General features: G+C 37.9%; 1 protein-coding gene across 2 annotated transcripts; it reads right to left on the reverse strand.

The window, feature by feature from the left end:
• Nucleotides 1-609: 609 nt before the first annotated feature.
• Nucleotides 610-17,739, reverse strand: LOC145491015 (syntaxin-binding protein 1-like). 2 transcript variants are annotated; one of them, XM_081470147.1, is made up of 30 exons: nucleotides 16,968-17,739; nucleotides 16,840-16,889; nucleotides 16,637-16,718; nucleotides 15,356-15,432; nucleotides 14,805-14,880; nucleotides 14,376-14,420; nucleotides 13,776-13,828; nucleotides 13,251-13,337; nucleotides 12,031-12,098; nucleotides 11,527-11,614; nucleotides 10,879-10,919; nucleotides 10,574-10,619; nucleotides 10,404-10,447; nucleotides 9,803-9,849; nucleotides 9,613-9,667; nucleotides 8,825-8,885; nucleotides 8,600-8,665; nucleotides 8,354-8,437; nucleotides 7,881-7,969; nucleotides 7,677-7,726; nucleotides 6,637-6,697; nucleotides 6,295-6,343; nucleotides 5,559-5,654; nucleotides 4,971-5,055; nucleotides 3,876-3,888; nucleotides 3,257-3,290; nucleotides 2,998-3,084; nucleotides 2,654-2,690; nucleotides 2,196-2,270; nucleotides 610-1,744 (listed from the first exon to the last, which is right to left on the reverse strand). In XM_081470147.1, the coding sequence occupies exons 1-29, from the start codon at nucleotides 16,993-16,995 to the stop codon at nucleotides 2,209-2,211; spliced, it is 1,761 nt and encodes a 586-aa protein (XP_081326273.1). In that variant the 5' UTR covers nucleotides 16,996-17,739; the 3' UTR covers nucleotides 610-1,744; nucleotides 2,196-2,208. The 2 variants fall into 2 exon arrangements, with proteins under 2 accessions (XP_081326273.1, XP_081326282.1); XM_081470156.1 differs by lacking the exons at nucleotides 610-1,744; nucleotides 2,196-2,270; nucleotides 2,654-2,690 and having other exon boundaries at nucleotides 3,860-3,888.
• Between the last annotated feature and the right edge of the window lie 1,386 nt (nucleotides 17,740-19,125).

Raw genomic sequence — 19,125 nt, forward strand, 5'->3', positions numbered from 1 at the left:
GTTATATTAAAACAGTCAGACGACTCGACTTAGTTTTCTATGAGCATGCGCAAATAGAAAAACTGAGACTGCTGCCAAGGTGATTATCACATACAAAATTCGGACCCATAATCATATCTATAATCCAGTTGTGAAATAGTGTGGGGCAAGATCGCAACAATGATTGTAGCATCGCAATAAGTTGGGCGCCAGAAGGGAAAAGGAGAAGGGAAAGGCCCATGACAATGTGGAGAAGATCAGTAGAAGAGGGACGGAAACAGCCAGGGTGGAGCTCATGGGAGGAAACGAGGACGATCGCAGTCGACCGAGAAAGGTGGAGGACCTCTGTAAAGGCCCTATGCGTGACGAGGCACAAGGAGGATAGGTAACAGGTAACAGGTGAATAGTGTGTGGAAGTCCGAGAGAGATGTGAAAAAAATTATAAGGAGGTCAAACAAAACTGAACCACCCATCCATTGCGTTCAGAAACTTCGCTGAGAATTAAGGACAGGAAATAAGGCAAACTTCCTCTGATGCTTGTCATCTCGAGATGGTAGAAGGTAAATAATTCATCATCTCGTCAGTAATCACAGAACAAAGAAAATACAACAACATATTTCACACCTTGGAGATTGTAGACGTTGTTTCCTTTATTTTCAAGGTAATGACCGCTTAATTTACAAAATCATGTAAAACTCTGGTTTTGTTTTTGTTTGTTGTGTTTTATTATAGGCTGATTCGTCACCAGTCTTGCTTTTCTATTCTTATGATCTGAAAATCGTTGAACTAAGAACATTGGACGGACCAAATCTCGTCTAACAGAATTGATTGACATAAATTGAGCACACAATATTAGACGAACTGGTTGCTTAGTAACAAGGACTGGATGGCGACAAGAAAACCTCAGAACGTTACAGTCATTTCTGATTGGTCAAAGAGAGTCAGAAATTCGAGGGAAGTTCTACTCTAAATTAAATTAACAAGCACAAATAACATCTGCCGGAGACATTAATCATCTCTATGTCTGTTTCTTTACCGCAAACCAACAAACGAACGAATTATGTTTTACAAGAAAAACAAACAAAGGAGCTTTTCATCCCAGTGAATTTCCTTTTTATCTACATCAGAAATCTTTCCAATGTTTAAAAGCACTTTCGACTAATGGACTTTACTGAATTCCCTTTGACTATCGCAAGAATTCTGACGATGGCCTGAAGTTTCAAAATAACGGAACCCAAAAGGCCCGGATATTGTAATGATACTGATTACAATACACAGGATGCATCTTTATAAAATCGCCGAGAAGTTTGTCTTCATTAGCTGGTGAATATTTACAATGCTTCAGAACTGTCCACATTGGACAATTTTTCTTAATACAAGCTTTGCTGCAGACCGCCACAATCGTTCCTACTATACCATCTGTACTTTGATTTCCAATAGCCAAAGCATAATAATGTTATTTTCTTTCTTGGCTGAGCAGTCTTCAGTAGCCTGACTAGCCTGCGTGGCTGGAGGTCTTTCACGCGATGGCACAATGACGGAGACGAAGCAGTGGGATTCAAAGAGAAATGTAGCAAAAGGGACCGGAGTAGCGTCATGGCAGACGCTACTTAGGCTCGTCACGGGGAAAAGGCTTGGAGCAGGGACACCATTTCAAAAAAAGACCGCCAGCTTCACAGACCGATAGCATGATCAGAACTTTTTATTGGTGTTTAGTGATCATTTATTTATTAGCACTCTTTTTTTATTCATCTTCATCTTGTACCTGAAAGAAAATGACAAAGTTAATAATGTTTGGCTTTACTACTTGACGCCCATTAAGATTAGTTGAAATCAGTTCGATCACCGAACACGTTTGCTCGGTATTTACAAGCACATGGCTGTATTTTCTGAACTGCGAATTCCTAATATTGTTAGAGAGTTAAAAAATACTTTAGAACGAAACTGATCGGTCATATCCGTCTCTTCTCTATCCTTATGGACTCAGCGACAAATATGCAAGCGAAGACGAAGTTTAAACGATCCAAACTGCGCGAACGAAAAGTTTGTATTGCATTTTGTGCACGTATCAGAAGTGTAAATTATGTAACTGACTTACCCTAACCCTAATCCTAACCCTAAAAGTTTATTATCAAACAAAATCGAAACGTTTGCATTGCCCTTTGGTCTCAGAGGATAATGTTGCTATTAAAAATAACAATGTTGCTTTGACTTACCCCCACGGTGGGTTCAGCCTGCAAGCTCTCTTAATGACGCCAGGAAGTTATTAGGAGTCGTGACATGAGTAGAACCTACCAGGTGCAGAAAACAAAGAATGAAATTAACTTTACAAGATTTCGTGATTGACGTAGCATTCGTGACAGCTAAGCTAGAATGCGAAACATTGTCTCTCCAGCGAAGCATGCTGAAAAACGAGTCCCTCAACAAAGATTTTTTTCAATGTTTTGCGCGCATTCGAGCTTACATACAGTCTAAAAGAGCGTCCAAATTATGCCTGCTAAATAAAACAACATCGGGTGAAGGAAGGCTTTTCAAAAGTTACGAACTACGAAGATGACTTAGTTCTTAAAAAGCGTGATCGTCCAGCTGGGTTGACGCAGTTTCGACAATCACATTGTACGAGTTACTGATACTCCTAAGTTCGAGTTAACCGTTTCCTATGAAGATGGCTCACCGATCAATACTTCCCAATCCTTTTTCGCAGCTGTTACCTGCAATGAAATAACAAACCAATGTTAAGATTACTTTATTGAACCAGGGAGTTGCAATATACTCATTTGCGAAGAAGACAACTTAAGATGGAAAAAATGTTTTTCTTTCGTCGTATAAATTTGCAGAGAAGTAGATTTCGCTTGGTTTCCTTAATCAGTGTTTCCTAGCAGTAAAGATTCACTTGAAACAGCTAAAGGAACAATCGTATTGCATGGAAACCGTTCGCACAAAGATGCAGCATATCATTGATGACCAAAACGCCTCATCTTAACATAACACGACCTAAAATTTCACAGTTGACTTCACCTCGTACGCTGTTCTTGTTTCAGAGAAGCACACTCCTCCAACAATAAAGACGATGAGGCGGGGTCCTGCTCGAGCTTCTGTGGAACCCTAAAGAGAACAATCCACAATGAGGAGGCATCATGTATTGCGCTCTATGAACACTGCATTCGGAGCGACTAGGGCACTGCCGCAAAAACATACGGCCATGAATTAACGCAGCTTGGTAGTCCCATTCGAGTATGCATAACATAAAGTGCAAGAGCAGTACAATGTTCCTCACCTTCTCCTTATGCCAGTGACCATAAAGACGAGCGCTGTTGAAAGAAAACAAAATAAAATACCATTAAAAAAAATGCAGAGGACAAATACGTCTTAATGGACCCTTGCTGACATTAAAACTATGTCATATAAGGAGCACAGAAAACGATAACTTAGCTTAAAGACAGTAGTTATAAATAAATGAATAAATGCATGAATAAATAAATAAATAAATAAATAAACAAACAAACAAACAAACAAATAAATAAATAAATAAATAAATAAATAATGACTTTATCGGATAACACAATTACTGATAAAACCAGTAGTTCTCATTGTGGTCCTAAAAATATATCAAACAACTACAATTGCAAATTTAAAAAGAATAATACAAAGAAAAATACCGTTGAAAACTTATTAAAACTCTCTACTAATAACAAAGTTGTCAATTCTAGAATTCCGATCCTAGTTAAGATTTGTTTTGTACAGAAACAACGCCGCCTTCAACAAAAGAAGCTTCTTTTGACAAAACAAACACAGTGACCACTGCAATCGCTCAATCATTGCTGATCATTTGCAAATAATCAAGTAGTATGGCACCATTATGATTTTATAACGACACTACCTTGACACAAACGTACCTCACAGCTTTACCTGTCATGGGAGACAAAAGTTAAAAAAAAAATGTGTAAAGATTGACTTGGTCTTTCTAGTAAACTAACAATATATTATAACGATATCGTAAACCCTATTTACAAGTGATGTGGTGATTTTTATTAGTTACTTGGGTTCCATGTTATTGCTGACCTCGGTCATGATAGGTTTGTAAACCTTGTGGAACAAATGACCAGTCCCGAATTACCTTGTGCCTCTGTTTCAAGTGAGTTTGATTTACATGAAAATGGATCTCTAGGCGGAACTCATTTTCATATAGATGGTTTCGAACAAAGATTCGTTTTTACAAAGAGGCAAAATGCTTCCAATTCGTCAAATCCGCTACAGACACTAACAGCCATAGACCAGGTTTTCATACAAACTGCTTTCTGTCAGCCCAACACAAACAACATATTTTAACTAAATATTTGAAGTTTCATTTTCTTTGAAGACCCCTTTGCACACAACGATATTGCCGTTCTCTGATTGGCTACGCTACTCACTATCTATTCTCTGATAGACAGTGAGTGTGAGTGTGAGTGGGCAGCAAGGTTGGCTCAGTGGTGAGAGCGCTCGCCTCCCACCAATGTGTCCCGGGTTCAATTCCCGGACCCGGCGTCATATGTGGGTTGAGTTTGTTGTTGGTTCTCTTCTCTGCTCCGAGAGGTTTTTCTCCGGGTACTCCGGTTTTTCCCTCTCCTCAAAAACCAACATTTTCCAAATTCCAATTTGATCCGGATTATTGTCAAGCACTTTATCATGAGCCTCTGGCTCGGGTGATAGCGCAAGCACTCCCTGTGTTTGACATTAAATTTGCATTTACATTTTACATTTTACATGACGACCGCTTCTTGGCGTTTTGTAAGTGTATGTGAAGAAAATTGAGATAAAGTTTTGAACGACTAGTAGATTTATGCTAAAGCAATTGGATTATTCGCTCTCGATTCCTATGCGTGATAGTTGACTCGGTCTGCGCCCTTGTCAACTATCACGCAAAGAAATCTTGAGCTCATAAACTAATTGTTGAATATAACGTGCCCTTATCCCTTCAACCAATCACCAATTCCTTTCTCATCACGTACCTAAGTTACTATTCATTGCACCTGCTCCAGTCCTTTGAGACGCAAAAGGGAACAGAGTACTGCTCAGCTTTTCCTCAACAGCTTCCTGAGACAACAAACCAAATATCGCTTAGTACACACACTACACAAATTGAACGTAAAGTACTCAAAAACTAGTTGAATTTTTCGCAAAATAGTATAGTTCTTTGCTTGTGTCTTTTTTATACGACCGATCTTGCAAAAAAAAAAAAAAAAAAAAAAAAGAAGGAAGGAAAAAGAAAGAAAAGAAACAGAAAATCTCGTCGCCTCAGTTTTCTTGGGTGCTCTGATGCAAGAGGGCTGCCCATCCTAGCGGAAGCTGCCATTTAGAATATTGAACGTCTGGGAATTAGCTTTCGTTCCACGGAGAGTGATAGTGTAACAAACAGCCCTCGTTAGAGTCGTTGCATTGCGGAAAGTCTTTCTTCCAAGGTAGTCGAGGTTATTGTCTTTAATTTTCCTCCCTTACTCACCAATCAGAAAAAAATGTACAAAAATAGAAAACTCTCTGCTAAGCAAACGCTAGCCTTGATCGTAAACACGTCACGTTTCAGAGCGAACATCTCTCACCTCCATGATGTCTTTTATGATTGGAACCCATCGCGATAACTCATACAGTGATGGACGCTCTTTTCTTGCTGGTTTGGCTGCTTTCCTTGCACCAGACTGGTGAGAAATCATAAACAAAAGAACACTGTGTCAGTTAGTGCAAGAAAAAACATGTGATAACTGCAGTTTCATCACAATCCTTGCAAGTTTTCGAAAATTTGTTTTCGACAGTTTCTCAGTCAAATATGACATTTTATGCGAAAGCAAAAATCCATTTCAACCACGGTCAAGACAGCAGGGCCCAGTTGTTCAAAGGGTGGATAACTCTATCCACCAAAGAAATCACTATCCAGTGGATAAGTGTTAACAAAACAAGCCACGTTATCCATTGGAAAGTGATTTATCGGCTAGATAGCGGTATCCATCTTTTGAAGAACCAGAGCCAGAGCTACCGTGTTCAAGCAGGAAAATCAAAGGAATAAGAAGATTGACCCACAGCTTCTTTGCTAGTTTTGAGCTTAGGAAATAAGGAGTCACAGCAACGAGTGCCTTTTAAGGCAATTATCGTAACACTTCCGAAGATTTTCCAATTCTTATTATCCAATAAGAAACATCGTAAGCTTTCCGAATTCCGTAACATCGTCTTGCCACCATCTGACTACATCACGTTCCTCAGCGACATTCCCCTGAAAACCATGGGTTCTAACAGAAAAAAAAAAAACACTCGATCGCCAACAAAGCGGAAGAGTATACGTACATCCTGTATAATGGGCACTGAAAGATACGCCATGTTCTTTATAATAGCACTGAAATGACAACAAAGACAACAAGAGCTGAAAACGTGACTTTTAAACAGCAACAGTATTCAATGGTCTACTCGACTCTACTTAGAAGACGCGAAGTCTCGAAGCATTTCAGACTTTCATGGCTACCCCGCTATATGCGACAGTCTAACACCTTGAATTGTCGAATAAAAATAAAATTTCCAACAAAAGTATCTCTCCCAACCTTTCGTAGTGAAAGATAGAGTTTTCGAAACTGCCTGTCTTAGGCTTGATAAAATACACTATGTACAAGAAAACAGGAATTATTGACCAACCGGTAATCTGGTGGGATCTGTGCATGTTCACACAGTTTCGCTAAATTCTCTTCACTTATACCTAAAAAAGCCAGAACAACAAGTAGCCAATAAGACATCCTATTCACGTGCACGTGGCAATATTTGTCAGGTACTTAGCACACTGACTGGCCCGACCTCGTTACTAAGGTCTCTCTTCCTCTCGCCCCCATAAAGCGAGAGAGAGGAGAAAGAAGAAAGGCTCTGGGAACGAGTTGGTGAGCGGATTGGCATTAAAAACAATATGTAAGCCGCGTTCAATATTCTACCAGAAAAATCGGGTGGGGGTGTGCGGCCCGCTTCCCAAAACCCTTACCTTATTTATGACCAAAATCTGCGATATTCTCATTCGAAACCCTATTTATGACCTAACCCTTAAATCAAAACCCTGTTTCAGACCTGCGTTATAATTAGTTCCCTAGTTCAGACCATTGTTAAATTACGTAAACATAATTCGTGAAGGGCTTTTGTTGATTTTCTTTTCGATAATGGTGAAAAAGTGGCTTCTTCTTAAAAACATACCCATATCAAGGCTAGAGCGCAAAAACCATACCCTATTTATTACCAAACTGGCCAAAATCAGCTAAAATCGATATCCTATTTATGGCTAAAACAGCTGAACAACAACAGCAATTGCAAGTGTGTATCGCACGTAAGGAAATGGTCATGATTACAAAGATTGTAACAGGCTACCATCATTTCTAGCGGCGCTTGAAATTCAACCAAAAATTCCAGAACTTTCGAAAGTCAAGGGAGGCAAATAGTACGGACATTTCCTGAGAAATTTCAGACTTGCGAGCTCTCTCTAACCTTTAATCTCTCTAATCCCTTCAGCTGAAAATTCCGTAAATTCTGGGAGAAAAATTAAATGGAAGGGAAATTCCTGCCACTAAATTATCAAAAATTTGGGTATGCCTTGCAAGGTTATCCGATTTTTGCTCCATTTGCCACTGAAAAATTCCAGAAATTCAAACTGGAATTTTTGGTCGAATGGAAAACACCTTACGAAACTCTAATCTTACCATTTTTGAAAATAATATACAGGAGTATTATCCGGATCTTGTCAGAAATGCTATGGACATAAAACAAAACAAAAAAGATATCAATAAGTGAAATGAAATTACAATTAACTAATGAAACGGTCGGTCCATTTAAATGGTAAACACCCTAGCAACATTTGGAAAGGAGGTACAACCTTGGTGGAATGTAATTAGAGTAGTACTTACTGAACATTTGAATCTAACAGGAGTGGAACAATACTCTTCATTGGGTCTTTGATACCTTCACCATCTTTGTCTACTCCGGTTGCAAGATCCTACGACAAAAACATGCAAGGTTAGACCTCTCAAAAAATTCACAGGCGTTGTAATTGTTCCGCAAAAATCCAGGGGGGAGGGATGGTAGGGAGTAGGAAAGGATGCTTTTGTCTGCAACTGAAACCTGCTTCCTCCATTGGTACATTTTGATTTCCTTTTTAGCAAAACTACAATGTGGGTAAAGCTGTAAAACCTCTTAACAAATGTTCAAGCTACATTTGCCAAGGGAAAATTGAATGAACACACTCATGGAATCCAAACTTTGCCACATCAGCTTGTTGTAAATAAGGAAATAGTATGAACCTCTCTCTTGAAGACAATGGGAATGATTAATTAACTTCAGAGCCAAGATTCTCAAAATGTCCAGTTAAAATTCAACTTACCTGCTCAACAGCACAAATGTCCTTCAAAGCAGTTTGGTTGTATTGCTTCATACAGTCTTCTGCCAGGTGCAGATGAACAATGAACTGAAAGAAAAGTCAGATCTAGGAAATTACCGCAAAGCAACATAGGCACGCAGTGCGTGCTAAAGACTACAGACCAATGTAGGTGTTTGAACATATTGCAGGCCTTGCTGAGAAGTATTATCCATAAAGACATGCCTAACTTGCCTATGTAAAAACACATACCTTGCTGACTTCTTTTTGATATTGTGGCATTTTCTTCAAGATTACTTGGAGATCTTTCATTGTTGTCTACAGAACAAAAGGTAAATGTTCAAACTGCCGTGTGTGATGGTGTCCAATTCGGCCTTTTTCAGACAATCTGAAAGCCACACTGTGACAGTTCTCCACCCAACAACAGACCAGTTCAAATACTAGAAATTAATACCATATCGCAAAAATGTTTGTTACCTTGTTGGAAGTTGAGATTTTCTTGTCTGTAGCAAACTCCTTTATTGTTGAGTTCACCTTCCTGGGGAAAAAAAAATAACAGATGAAGAACTATTGCAATTAAACGTTACAAAATCTTTGTGTTAGTCTACAAGACAGCTGTCCATCTGCTGACAAATCTTTGTGGGGGGGTGGGAACCCGGGAGAATAGGGGGCGGGAGGTGCGACAGGAGAGGGCAGGAAGCAGGAGTTCTAAGAAGGCGGGAACCATTAATCAGGCATTAAAATACTTTCAAAAACAAGAACCGAAAATGTTATTTGACATATAGTTAACTTATTTTGAGACTCCTGGGCCGACAGAAAAAGGATAATTCACCCTTGGGCTAAAAACTTGAGGTTTACTTCCTGTAAAATTGGAAACCCTTTTACGGTGGTTATGTCATATGCCATGAAATGTTGTCACTTAAACTGTCAAAAGACGTGACTAAGAGGAGCAAGGAAATGGAAACGTAGGAAATGTCTAAGAATTGCACTGCTAAATGACCAGGATGTATTTTGAGTCTCCTTATTTACAGGGGACAGGAGCAAGACGGACAAGGGCAGGAGTCTCAAGATAAGGGTATGGGAAGCAGGAGAGCAGGGTATGGGAAGCGAGATAGCAGGGTACAGGGAGCGGGAGGTTCTGATCCCCCTGTCCCCCCCCCCCCCCCCCATCTTTGTGTATAAATTTACAAAGTAGCATTCCTCAATTTGCTGGTGAATTGTACCACCAACTAAAATATTTGTTCAAAAGTATATGTACACTGTACCTCAAAACATCAGCAATGTGTTCATGACGATGCTTTACCCACATTTCATCATTATCTGTACATTAAAAATAAAAGACAAATTAAATTTATCTAGAAGTGTGATAATAGTATCACTTATTTACATAAATGCCAACTAAATTACCCTATAAGCTTTATTTCTGCAAAAAGTTCCAAAACAGAGTAAACTTACCATCAAGAATAGTTTCCTTTTCTTCATTGCCAGATGATGAAATATATCTATCACCAGAAAAAGAAAAAAAAACTGTTTTAGCTATTTTAATGTACTGGTAATTTTTAGCAATTATGGGTAAAAATTACTGGCACTTAAAGAACTAAAATGTGTGTGTTTGGATGTAAAACTATGAAAACATACAGCTAAAAACGACCATTTAAGATGAGATTAATGAATTATGGGTTAAGTAGAGGTTTTCACTTTTTCATCCACCTTTTATATCATGGATGAAATACCTTTAAGTGCAACCTTTGCACTTAACCACATCAATGGAAAACAATAAGGAAGGGACTGGAGGAAATAAGTTTCCGCCAAAAACATAAATTGAAAGGTAGCTTAGCTGGGGAGACAGCAACTATCAATCCATTCTGGATGTGATAATTCAAAGACCTAAATTAAAAACTCAGTGTAATTCATGTACACTGCCCTAAAACCACTGACCACTAATGTATACTAACTGAACTATTGGGGGTGGTGCTCTTTGTTGCAACATGTGTGAAAAAACTTCATTTAAAACTGTATAACATTAGATAAATTTGCACTTGAAAATAAAACTCACTTGTACACATCATTGACAATATGAAGGAGATCATAAGTCATAGCCTAGACATACCAGAGACAAAACAACAATGTTGCTAAATTAGTGATTACAGGTAAACCCTGTGCATTATAATGTAAACTAGTATTATAAAAATTAAAGAAACAAAATCTGTATAAATAATAGCAAACCTGAAAAGTGAGTTCATGCAGCAGAGGAGAAACTGGATCAAATCCTCTGCAAAAAAAGGCAAAAAATGAAGAAAATGGAAATAAGACTAAAAAAGTTCATAACAAGGGTTAATTTGAGCAAAATTACTAGAGACTGGGTTGACATCTGCATTGTCACAAGTTTAACATAATTACCAGAAAGTCAGTGATATATCAAGTTCCACTGCATACACTGTACCTCAAAGGTTCAGTGCACATCCCACAATAACAGCACATTTTACCACCAGTACATATTATATAACAGTTACTACCCACTGAATAAATACCTGTCCAGTAAGATCAGCTGGGAACGATGCTTATGTGGTCCCTGCAAGTATGCAAAACACTCTTTTTTCATCAAACAACATCAAAGTACAAAACATACTAGTTAACTTTGGAAAAGTACATGGTACAATAATTTACTTTCAATGGAACGTTCAAGTATTAACCCTTGTTAACTACTTTAATTTGAATTTAGCAGGACTTCTTTTTTCATTACTAAGTGCTTAGAAGGGTCATTACTTCAGGGGGGGGGGTGGTGCTAGTATCATAAAATACATCGATACAAAATAAATCTGTATTTGGGCCAATTCAATGTTCAGTTACTAATAACATCTACTTTTCTAAGGTACATATAATGATCCTCAGACAATCTGAGTTTCTCAACTTGCATCTCCCCCTACAGAGAGAGAGGTAAGTTGGAGTGAATGATTTTGAAAAGTCTGAGAATCGGGCTATAGATATACAGTAATTATTAAAACGCTATATTTTCATAAAGATGTGGTCTGTACAAGTTGCGGCCAACTGTTAGCTTTTTTTCTAAATTTAGTTACAACTATAAATTTTGATGCAAAAGGGTTGCAGCATATATCTTTGTAATATTCATTACATTTCCAGCATGATTACTTCTAACATCACAAGTGTACGTGTCGTACCTCCCCCATTCCAGCTGGATCATCAGCTTTGTATGCATGTAGTTTAGTTTGCACAGCATTGGCCAATTCAGCAAGATGAAGACCATCCCTGTCAAAAATTTGGAATTGGCCCTCTCAGTGACTATCAGTTGTTGTTTTATTAGTTTTGTACATCAAGTGCGATGAAAGACTGATAATTGTTACTTAATGATATTTATTGGTTTCAAATGCTTTGCTTCCAACTGGAAGTTGAAAGCTATTCATGATAACTGGACAGGACACATCCTTGGCCTGGAGGCAGGCTAAACAACTGTGGCATCCACCACTTATGCCAAGTAATCTCCACAAAAGATCAGTCTTGTTGAATAACGTGACAAGAAGAAAACTAAGGAAATCCATGAAAGGGATGATCCAAGAGTGGAAAGGGCAATCTTTTTGAGCAGATTGAAAGATGACTACCAAAAGAGAAAAACATACACGTACAAGATTAACGTCACAGTCTTAATTTCAAATTCCAGTACTTACTTCCTGTATCTGACTGAGGGATATTCCCCCAATGTAGCACACAAAGTGGCAATTTGTTCAGCTATTTTCTGCAGAAAGGTTATCATAATTCAAAATATATTATTAATAGAGAACCATGGTGTTCTCATTTTCTAAACCTTAAACAGAGGCTCAGTGGAAATATGTAAAACGAGCATGAAATATATTAAGATTGAGTAAACACAGTGTGTACAAACTCTTGAATGAAAATGCTACTTGACTGTTCTTGACCCTTTAAACTTTGCTAGAAGGTTAAAAATTCTGCAAATAGCATTTCACACAAGAATTTGATGTTGATGCTACTAATGTTACATACATGTTGCCATAAATATGAATACAAAAAGAGTTACAAACAGAACAACTTTAGCCAAATAAAAATATTTAACAGCCGCAACTTTGTACCTCTAAATGTGATTCCAGTGCACTCACAGTTGAAAATGTTTTAAGTTGAATGCTCCTGGAATCACTCTGAAGTAAACAAAACAATAACAGAAGCACACACAAAACATTGAACTCACAAAAAAGACTGGTAACAAAGAAGCAATTTACTTTATGAGCTGTGTATCTGGAAACAACTGGTAACTGTATTACAATTTGAGCACTAACAACCACTGATTATTATGTGTGCAAGGCAACACATGCTCTATCTATCTAATTGTATGATATATAATAAGATAATAAATTATTTCATTTACCATTTTCAAGTTAATAACTAAAAGCAAATGAAACGGCTCAAATATTAAATAATAAATTATTTGTCTTTTTAGCTACTTAGGCTGTGACCAGTGCTTGTCATAATAACCACAACGAGCAGCAGAAAACTGCTTGGATACAATCAATCTTTTTACGTCAGGTGATGAGTAAGAGTACACCAGTAGGATCAGTAGTAAATAAATTGCTGTTGTCACATACAAGCTTCCTTCTTCTTTTTGTTAGATATCAGTGTTCAGTGACAACGTAAATGAACATCTGCAGAGGGGGCTTGTAATGGACATGATTCGGACAGCAACTTCATAATTGAATGGCTTGGTGAAAAACTATCAATGGTGAGGGGAAAATTTGCATGAAATATTATTTTGCTCTAAATAAAAACATTTCCTCCATTTTGTTTTCCTGGTTTGCACTTCATTTTCAAGAAAAACAAGTCAGACTAAAATATCAATGTGGCACTCAGCAATTAGCTTGTACAGATATGTAAGTACCTCAGAATACTGGAAGCGTTGGGCTTGGTCTGAAGGCTCAGGACCATAGAAACTGTGAAATGCTTTAGGAGTGTCCAAGGAGTAAACCTGAAAATAAACAGCATTAAGAAAAATTAGACCCTATTTAAACCCTGGATCTTAAAGATCTCATTATCCAGATAATTAAACAAAATTTAAATAGTGGTTGCAACTTTTGAGTCTGTCAGTGAAAGTTCTCTGGAGTATCTACCATTAAAATAAAGGCTACCAAGTAGTAGCTTTCCAATGGTACTATCAGATAGCCGCACAAAACCAGATTTATGAAAATGTGATTGCACATTCATTTCAGACTCATTATATAAGGACAAGTTTTGAAACAGAAATGAAACTCAACTTGGAAATGTCCAGGTTACCCCCAAACACTGATTATTACACTAAATGCTTCCATTAATTGAACAATGGAAAAGTCTACTGTGGACAAACTATTCAACATGTTAGTTCTATGAATTAAAATATTTTATAAACAAAATACTGAACATTGTATACCTGAGACTCATACGGGAGAAAGGCAATGTTTATCTCTTTCAGGGTTTTCACATCTATGATGAAAAATACAAAAGCTGAATTCCTACAGAGTGTACAGTCAAGATGCTGCTTACGGACACCTCTTGGCCAGTAGGCAGACATAAGCAGACACTCACTATATTCTAACCTCCCCTATGTGGACACTGATTATCAACTCCATAGTTCAGAAAAATAGAAAATGAAACCTTGATGACAATAATGGATTCCAAGGGATCACTAGCCTCACAAAATCCCCAGCTAAGTTTTCTATAACAGCTGTCATTTGTAGAGTCAGGCAGCAGAAATCCTCTGGTTTGGGCCCCAGTGACTGTGACCCCAACCCCTTTCATCTAAAAGAGTATGAACCAGTGGTTTGTTTAAAATACTTGAATCTGGTTGTGATAAAGATCATTTGGCATTAAAACTGTTCCCTGTGCTTGGAGTTTGCAAATTAAAACATAGCCAGTAATTCTTCAAGTGATATTTTCAACAATGATGTCACAATGTCATTGGACCCTAATCACCTAATTAAGAATACATTGTGTGCTGCACAGAGATACATATGTGCAGGTAAATACTCACATTTAGAAATCCTGGAAATTTCACTAATCAATGAATCTGGACAAACTGAAAAAGAGAATGCCAAACATACATTTTAAATATGTTTACCATACAGACAATGTACATTTTAAATTGATAAGTGTCTGTTGAATGATCTAAATGAAACAGTAAAAATTATTATCTTTACTACAGACATCAATGTACCTCTGAGTGCCATTAAAGGACAAATCTGAAATACCAAATCCTGTATGTACATAAAGCAAGTGACACTCTATGTGACTTTTAAAAAATAATTGATTTAAATTTTGGTTTGTTTTAAATTTTTGAATCCATTTTTAACTACCCTTTATCTAACTTCACTATCAGATCTGACAGTAAGGAGGCAGGAATCAAACTGGTTTGTGAATTTACAAATCAAAACCAAATTTAAATAATGTAACTATATCATACCTTCAGTGAAGAATACATGAGCCCCTTTGTATCTGTGGTTTCCTTCAGTGAAGTCTTCAACCAAAGCTCTCACTGACTGTGTTCATAAACAAATATTAGATGACAACATTAGCTTTCAAGCTTTTTGTGGAGTTATGATGCAGTGTAGCTGTTCCAAGCAGGATGTAAACAAATTCATGTCTGATAACCCAGGGATAGTGGATTTTGCAGTCTGACTAGTGGATTCTGTCCTTTGCTTCCCAGAATAGAGATGGACAAGTTTACAATGTTTTCGCAGGAAAATTATGTTGTTAGTAAAATTAATTCTGCTGCTGGTGCAATGATGTTTGGGATATCTTGTGCATCATTAAGTTACAGCTTGTCTGAAGTGCAAGTTCAAAAACTTGTTTTCTTTGTCCTCTACCAAGTAAACAGTTTAATGACAAGACAAATTCCAGGCACAAATATCCGCTGGTACATGTACATTGCAAGTTTTTAAAACATATATTTAAATAGCAGTGAGTTGGTCTCTTTAGCTGACACATGTACATGTTATGAATTTTGTGACTTACCGTTTCCTCTGGTGTTAAAATGTAAATGGCTTCAAAGTTTGGTAGTGGTTGGCGGACTTTAGATATATCTTCAACAACTGAAAAAAGCATGCCATGAGACATACAGTAATAAATACTACATATGTATGTACATTAAATTATATATACAAGACCTTATAGGCATGTGACTCAATTAATAAGATATACTCATCAATGCTCTATCCAATCTCATAGACCATTTTATAGTGTCTGCACACTGACCTGGCCTTTGACTGGAGGCGACTTTGTCTTGATACAGACCTCACTACTTTTGTTGGGTAAATGAAGTTGTTCCAATGCTATATACTTTACATTTAAATGAGAATTAAACAGAGAGGTTTATATCAAAACAAAGTCACCTCCAGCCTCTCTTGCATTCATAGGCCAGGTAGCTGAGCACACAACTGTAAAATAGATTACGTCCTACATACAGCACAGCACAAGATGCCATTACAACACCTCTCTTGCACTGTAAGGAGGTTATAACCTGCACAAATATCCATTGTTACAAGTTACCCAGTTAGGGTAGCAAATTCATCATGCCAAAAGGGCAATGTGAATGAATTGTTTGGACCAGCATGGAAAAAGTTTGAGGTTTGATCTGCCAAATAAATATTCTGCACTGATCTGAAGGGGTTTAGCGAAGTTGACTTGCTTGTGACTTGTATGTGAGTTCTTGGGGGAGATATTATGACATTTTGGTCATATCAAAAAGAGGAAGTTCATCTACACACAAAATGTCCAGGGGAGGAGGGTTCAACAATCACATCACCCTACAAAAATCTGAGGGGGCTTCATCTGAAGAGATCTCATGGGTAATACTTCAGTAGCATGGGCACAGATATTAAAAGGGATGACCCACACCCACAGGCTTCAAACAGATTTAAATCTGGATCAACAATGTTCAAACACTGCTTAAGCCAAGATCACTACATCAAAAGCTTAAAGTAGCCTCTAAACCAATCATTTGAGTCATTATTACCTAAATTATGTACCTAATTTTCTAACTTCGTTAAATTATCTTTCGAAGGTAGAAAGCAAAAGTTGAAACAGTCCAATATTATTTACATTTTATTAATTTCCCTAATATGAACACAACGTTTCTTAACCTGAACTGTGAATGAATCTATGCAGTCTGAATGACTTCTAAGTAATGCAATAAGTTGCTATGAGACACAAAGATAATAAACCATTATCACAGTTAAAATCAAAATAAATCAGTACATAAAGCTCAATTTAAATTTCTTATTATCAGTGCCTCACTTGTTATGCCTTCCTCGACAATGTCGTGCATCTTGCAGCATGATGAGATTATTCTAGAGCTCAGCTGATCCACGACAAGAACCTAAAGTTTTAACGAATACAAATACAGTTTGCTTGTTGTATTTATTCGCACTTCGGCCAGCCACAAAAGCGAATGTAAACATCATATTCACGAGTAAATATTATGCACACTACCAGCTCACCTTCCACTCGTTAGGCTTTTTATTTACGCGAATCACATCTTGCATAATACCTAAACAACACACAGGAAATCTAAGATTCAAAAGGAATTCAATGAAGTAAACAGAATTTAGAGAAAGCGTAGACTTACGTTGTCCCACCACAGCTTTCAAAGACATGTTTGCTTTGGTCTCCTTTGGTCTGGAAAAAGATGGCGAATAGCTTAGTAGCCTCGCCAACTGGGCGGTGCACACTTACTCGCGCGGGGCGTGGGAGGAATCTCGCAAGTTTACAGTGGGACCTTCCGCAAGCAAGCGATGATCGCTTAGATCAAGACTGTACTTAAATTGAACCGTCTTCAGCCTCAAGACTAGAAATAATATTCCCCTCTGATTTGTTCTTTTCAACTCGTTAATAAATGCGTGAAGTGTGGGAAACTTCTTCTAGTTAAGGTTTTCCACCCTGAGGTTTACCAAAGTGCATTCGTGGGCCAAAGAAACCGATTTCTTTTCAAAAGAACTTGATTGTATGAGCACCACAACTACCAGATTTCATTCGGCTTTGCTTCAATCATTTAAACTTTCAAGTTGTACAACAGTAGGGTTAAGATAGCAAGTGTTCTTCGCCTGGCACCAGTGCAGACGCATTTAGGGCGAGCTTATGCACCACCATCTTGGATTAGGTAAACGGTAGAGCGTTGGGGCGAGGGAAAAATAGAGTTGAAGCTGGGATGGGGAGGGAAAGGAAAAAAATTCTCCACGTTGTGCGAACTCGCCACCATCCTGCACTGCGGGCTAAATTGTCCTAATTAGCATGAAAAATAATAAATGCGAAGGCTTTTGATCGTTTTAGCCAGCTGACCCTGTATGCAAATATTGCTTGGTGAGGTTTGAATCAATAACGATCAAATACTGCTCCCCGTGGAAAGGTAAGCAAGACGAGAACTCGTTTGTCACCCCATTTGGGAAAAAGGGTTCTATTTACGCAACTCAGGTTGTATCAACTTCAAATATGCAAACAACTTGCTACAGGTTGCTTCGGGTGAATTTGAGGTCAAGGTTCGATCCGTTTTTCAGCAGTGAACACCATTGCTCTATGATTATGGTCTAAATAGTGCCATTCGTGTTTCCCTTGTGTGTTTTGCTCTCCTTGTTTGATTTCAAGGTAAATAGGCTAAACAGAGAAAGCTAGAGAAGGTTCCGTTTGGCTGGTCACGGATTGTGAACTTTCTGTGTGATCATACTGAATCTACACAGCGGAGCTTTTTTCTGCGTCCCAAGGGATCCCCGCCTCAATGACATCTTCCTCTTACAACGAATTGGGTAGTAGTAGAAGTAGTAGTGGTAAATTTTATTTGAGTGTCGATCGATCTAGCGTTTCTCACACTATCTGGTGACACTAATTAAGAACTAAGATAAATATGCAATTACAAATTAAGAATTATTTAAAAATTACACGTTTCTGGTCGTTAAAAACCTATCCTAAATACCCAATACACACTCAATTTCCTATCGGGTTGAAAGTTTTAGGCGAAGATTTCTATTTAACAATCGATTCATGAAAGTGAAGAATGATCATCGCAGTTAATTTTCCAATTTAAGCAATCGGAAAGAAGAAGCCTGAAAAAATCAGGGCTTCAACGGGATTCGAACCCGTGACCTCCGCGATACCGGTGCGATGCTCTACCAACTGAGCTATGAAGCCACACATTGGGAGCGAGGTCAATTAATTGAGTTCATATCTTCCGTGAGGAGTGAAATGATGTGAAGTTTATATGAAATAATTCATATATGAACTGCGGTAGTAGATGAAAGTGAAGAATGATCATCGCAGTTAATTTTCCAATTTAAGCAATCGGAAAGAAGAAGCCTGAAAAAATCAGGGCTTCAACGGGATTCGAACCCGTGACCTCCGCGATACCGGTGCGATGCTCTACCAACTGAGCTATGAAGCTACACATTGGGAGCGAGGTCAATTAATTGAGTTCATATCTTCCCGTGAGGAGTGAAATGATGTGAAGTTTATATGAAGCCCTGATTTTTTCAGGCTTCTTCTTTCCGATTGCTTAAATTGGAAAATTAACTGCGATGATCATTCTTCACTTTCATCTACTACCGCAGTTCATATATGAATTATTTCATATAAACTTCACATCAATCGATTCATGGATCAGTACCCCTCCCCCTTTATTCAACATGAATAAATTAGTCGCTTGAAAATGATCGGCAGCTTGAAAGGAATAGACTACCAGGGGTTTCAATAATATTAGTTATAAACGGCCACTGAAGGTGTAATAGGCGGTTGTGACC

The sequence above is a fragment of the Orbicella franksi genome, chromosome 1 (genome assembly GCF_964199315.1).
Source record: "Orbicella franksi chromosome 1, jaOrbFran1.1, whole genome shotgun sequence".
NCBI lineage: Eukaryota > Metazoa > Cnidaria > Anthozoa > Scleractinia > Merulinidae > Orbicella > Orbicella franksi.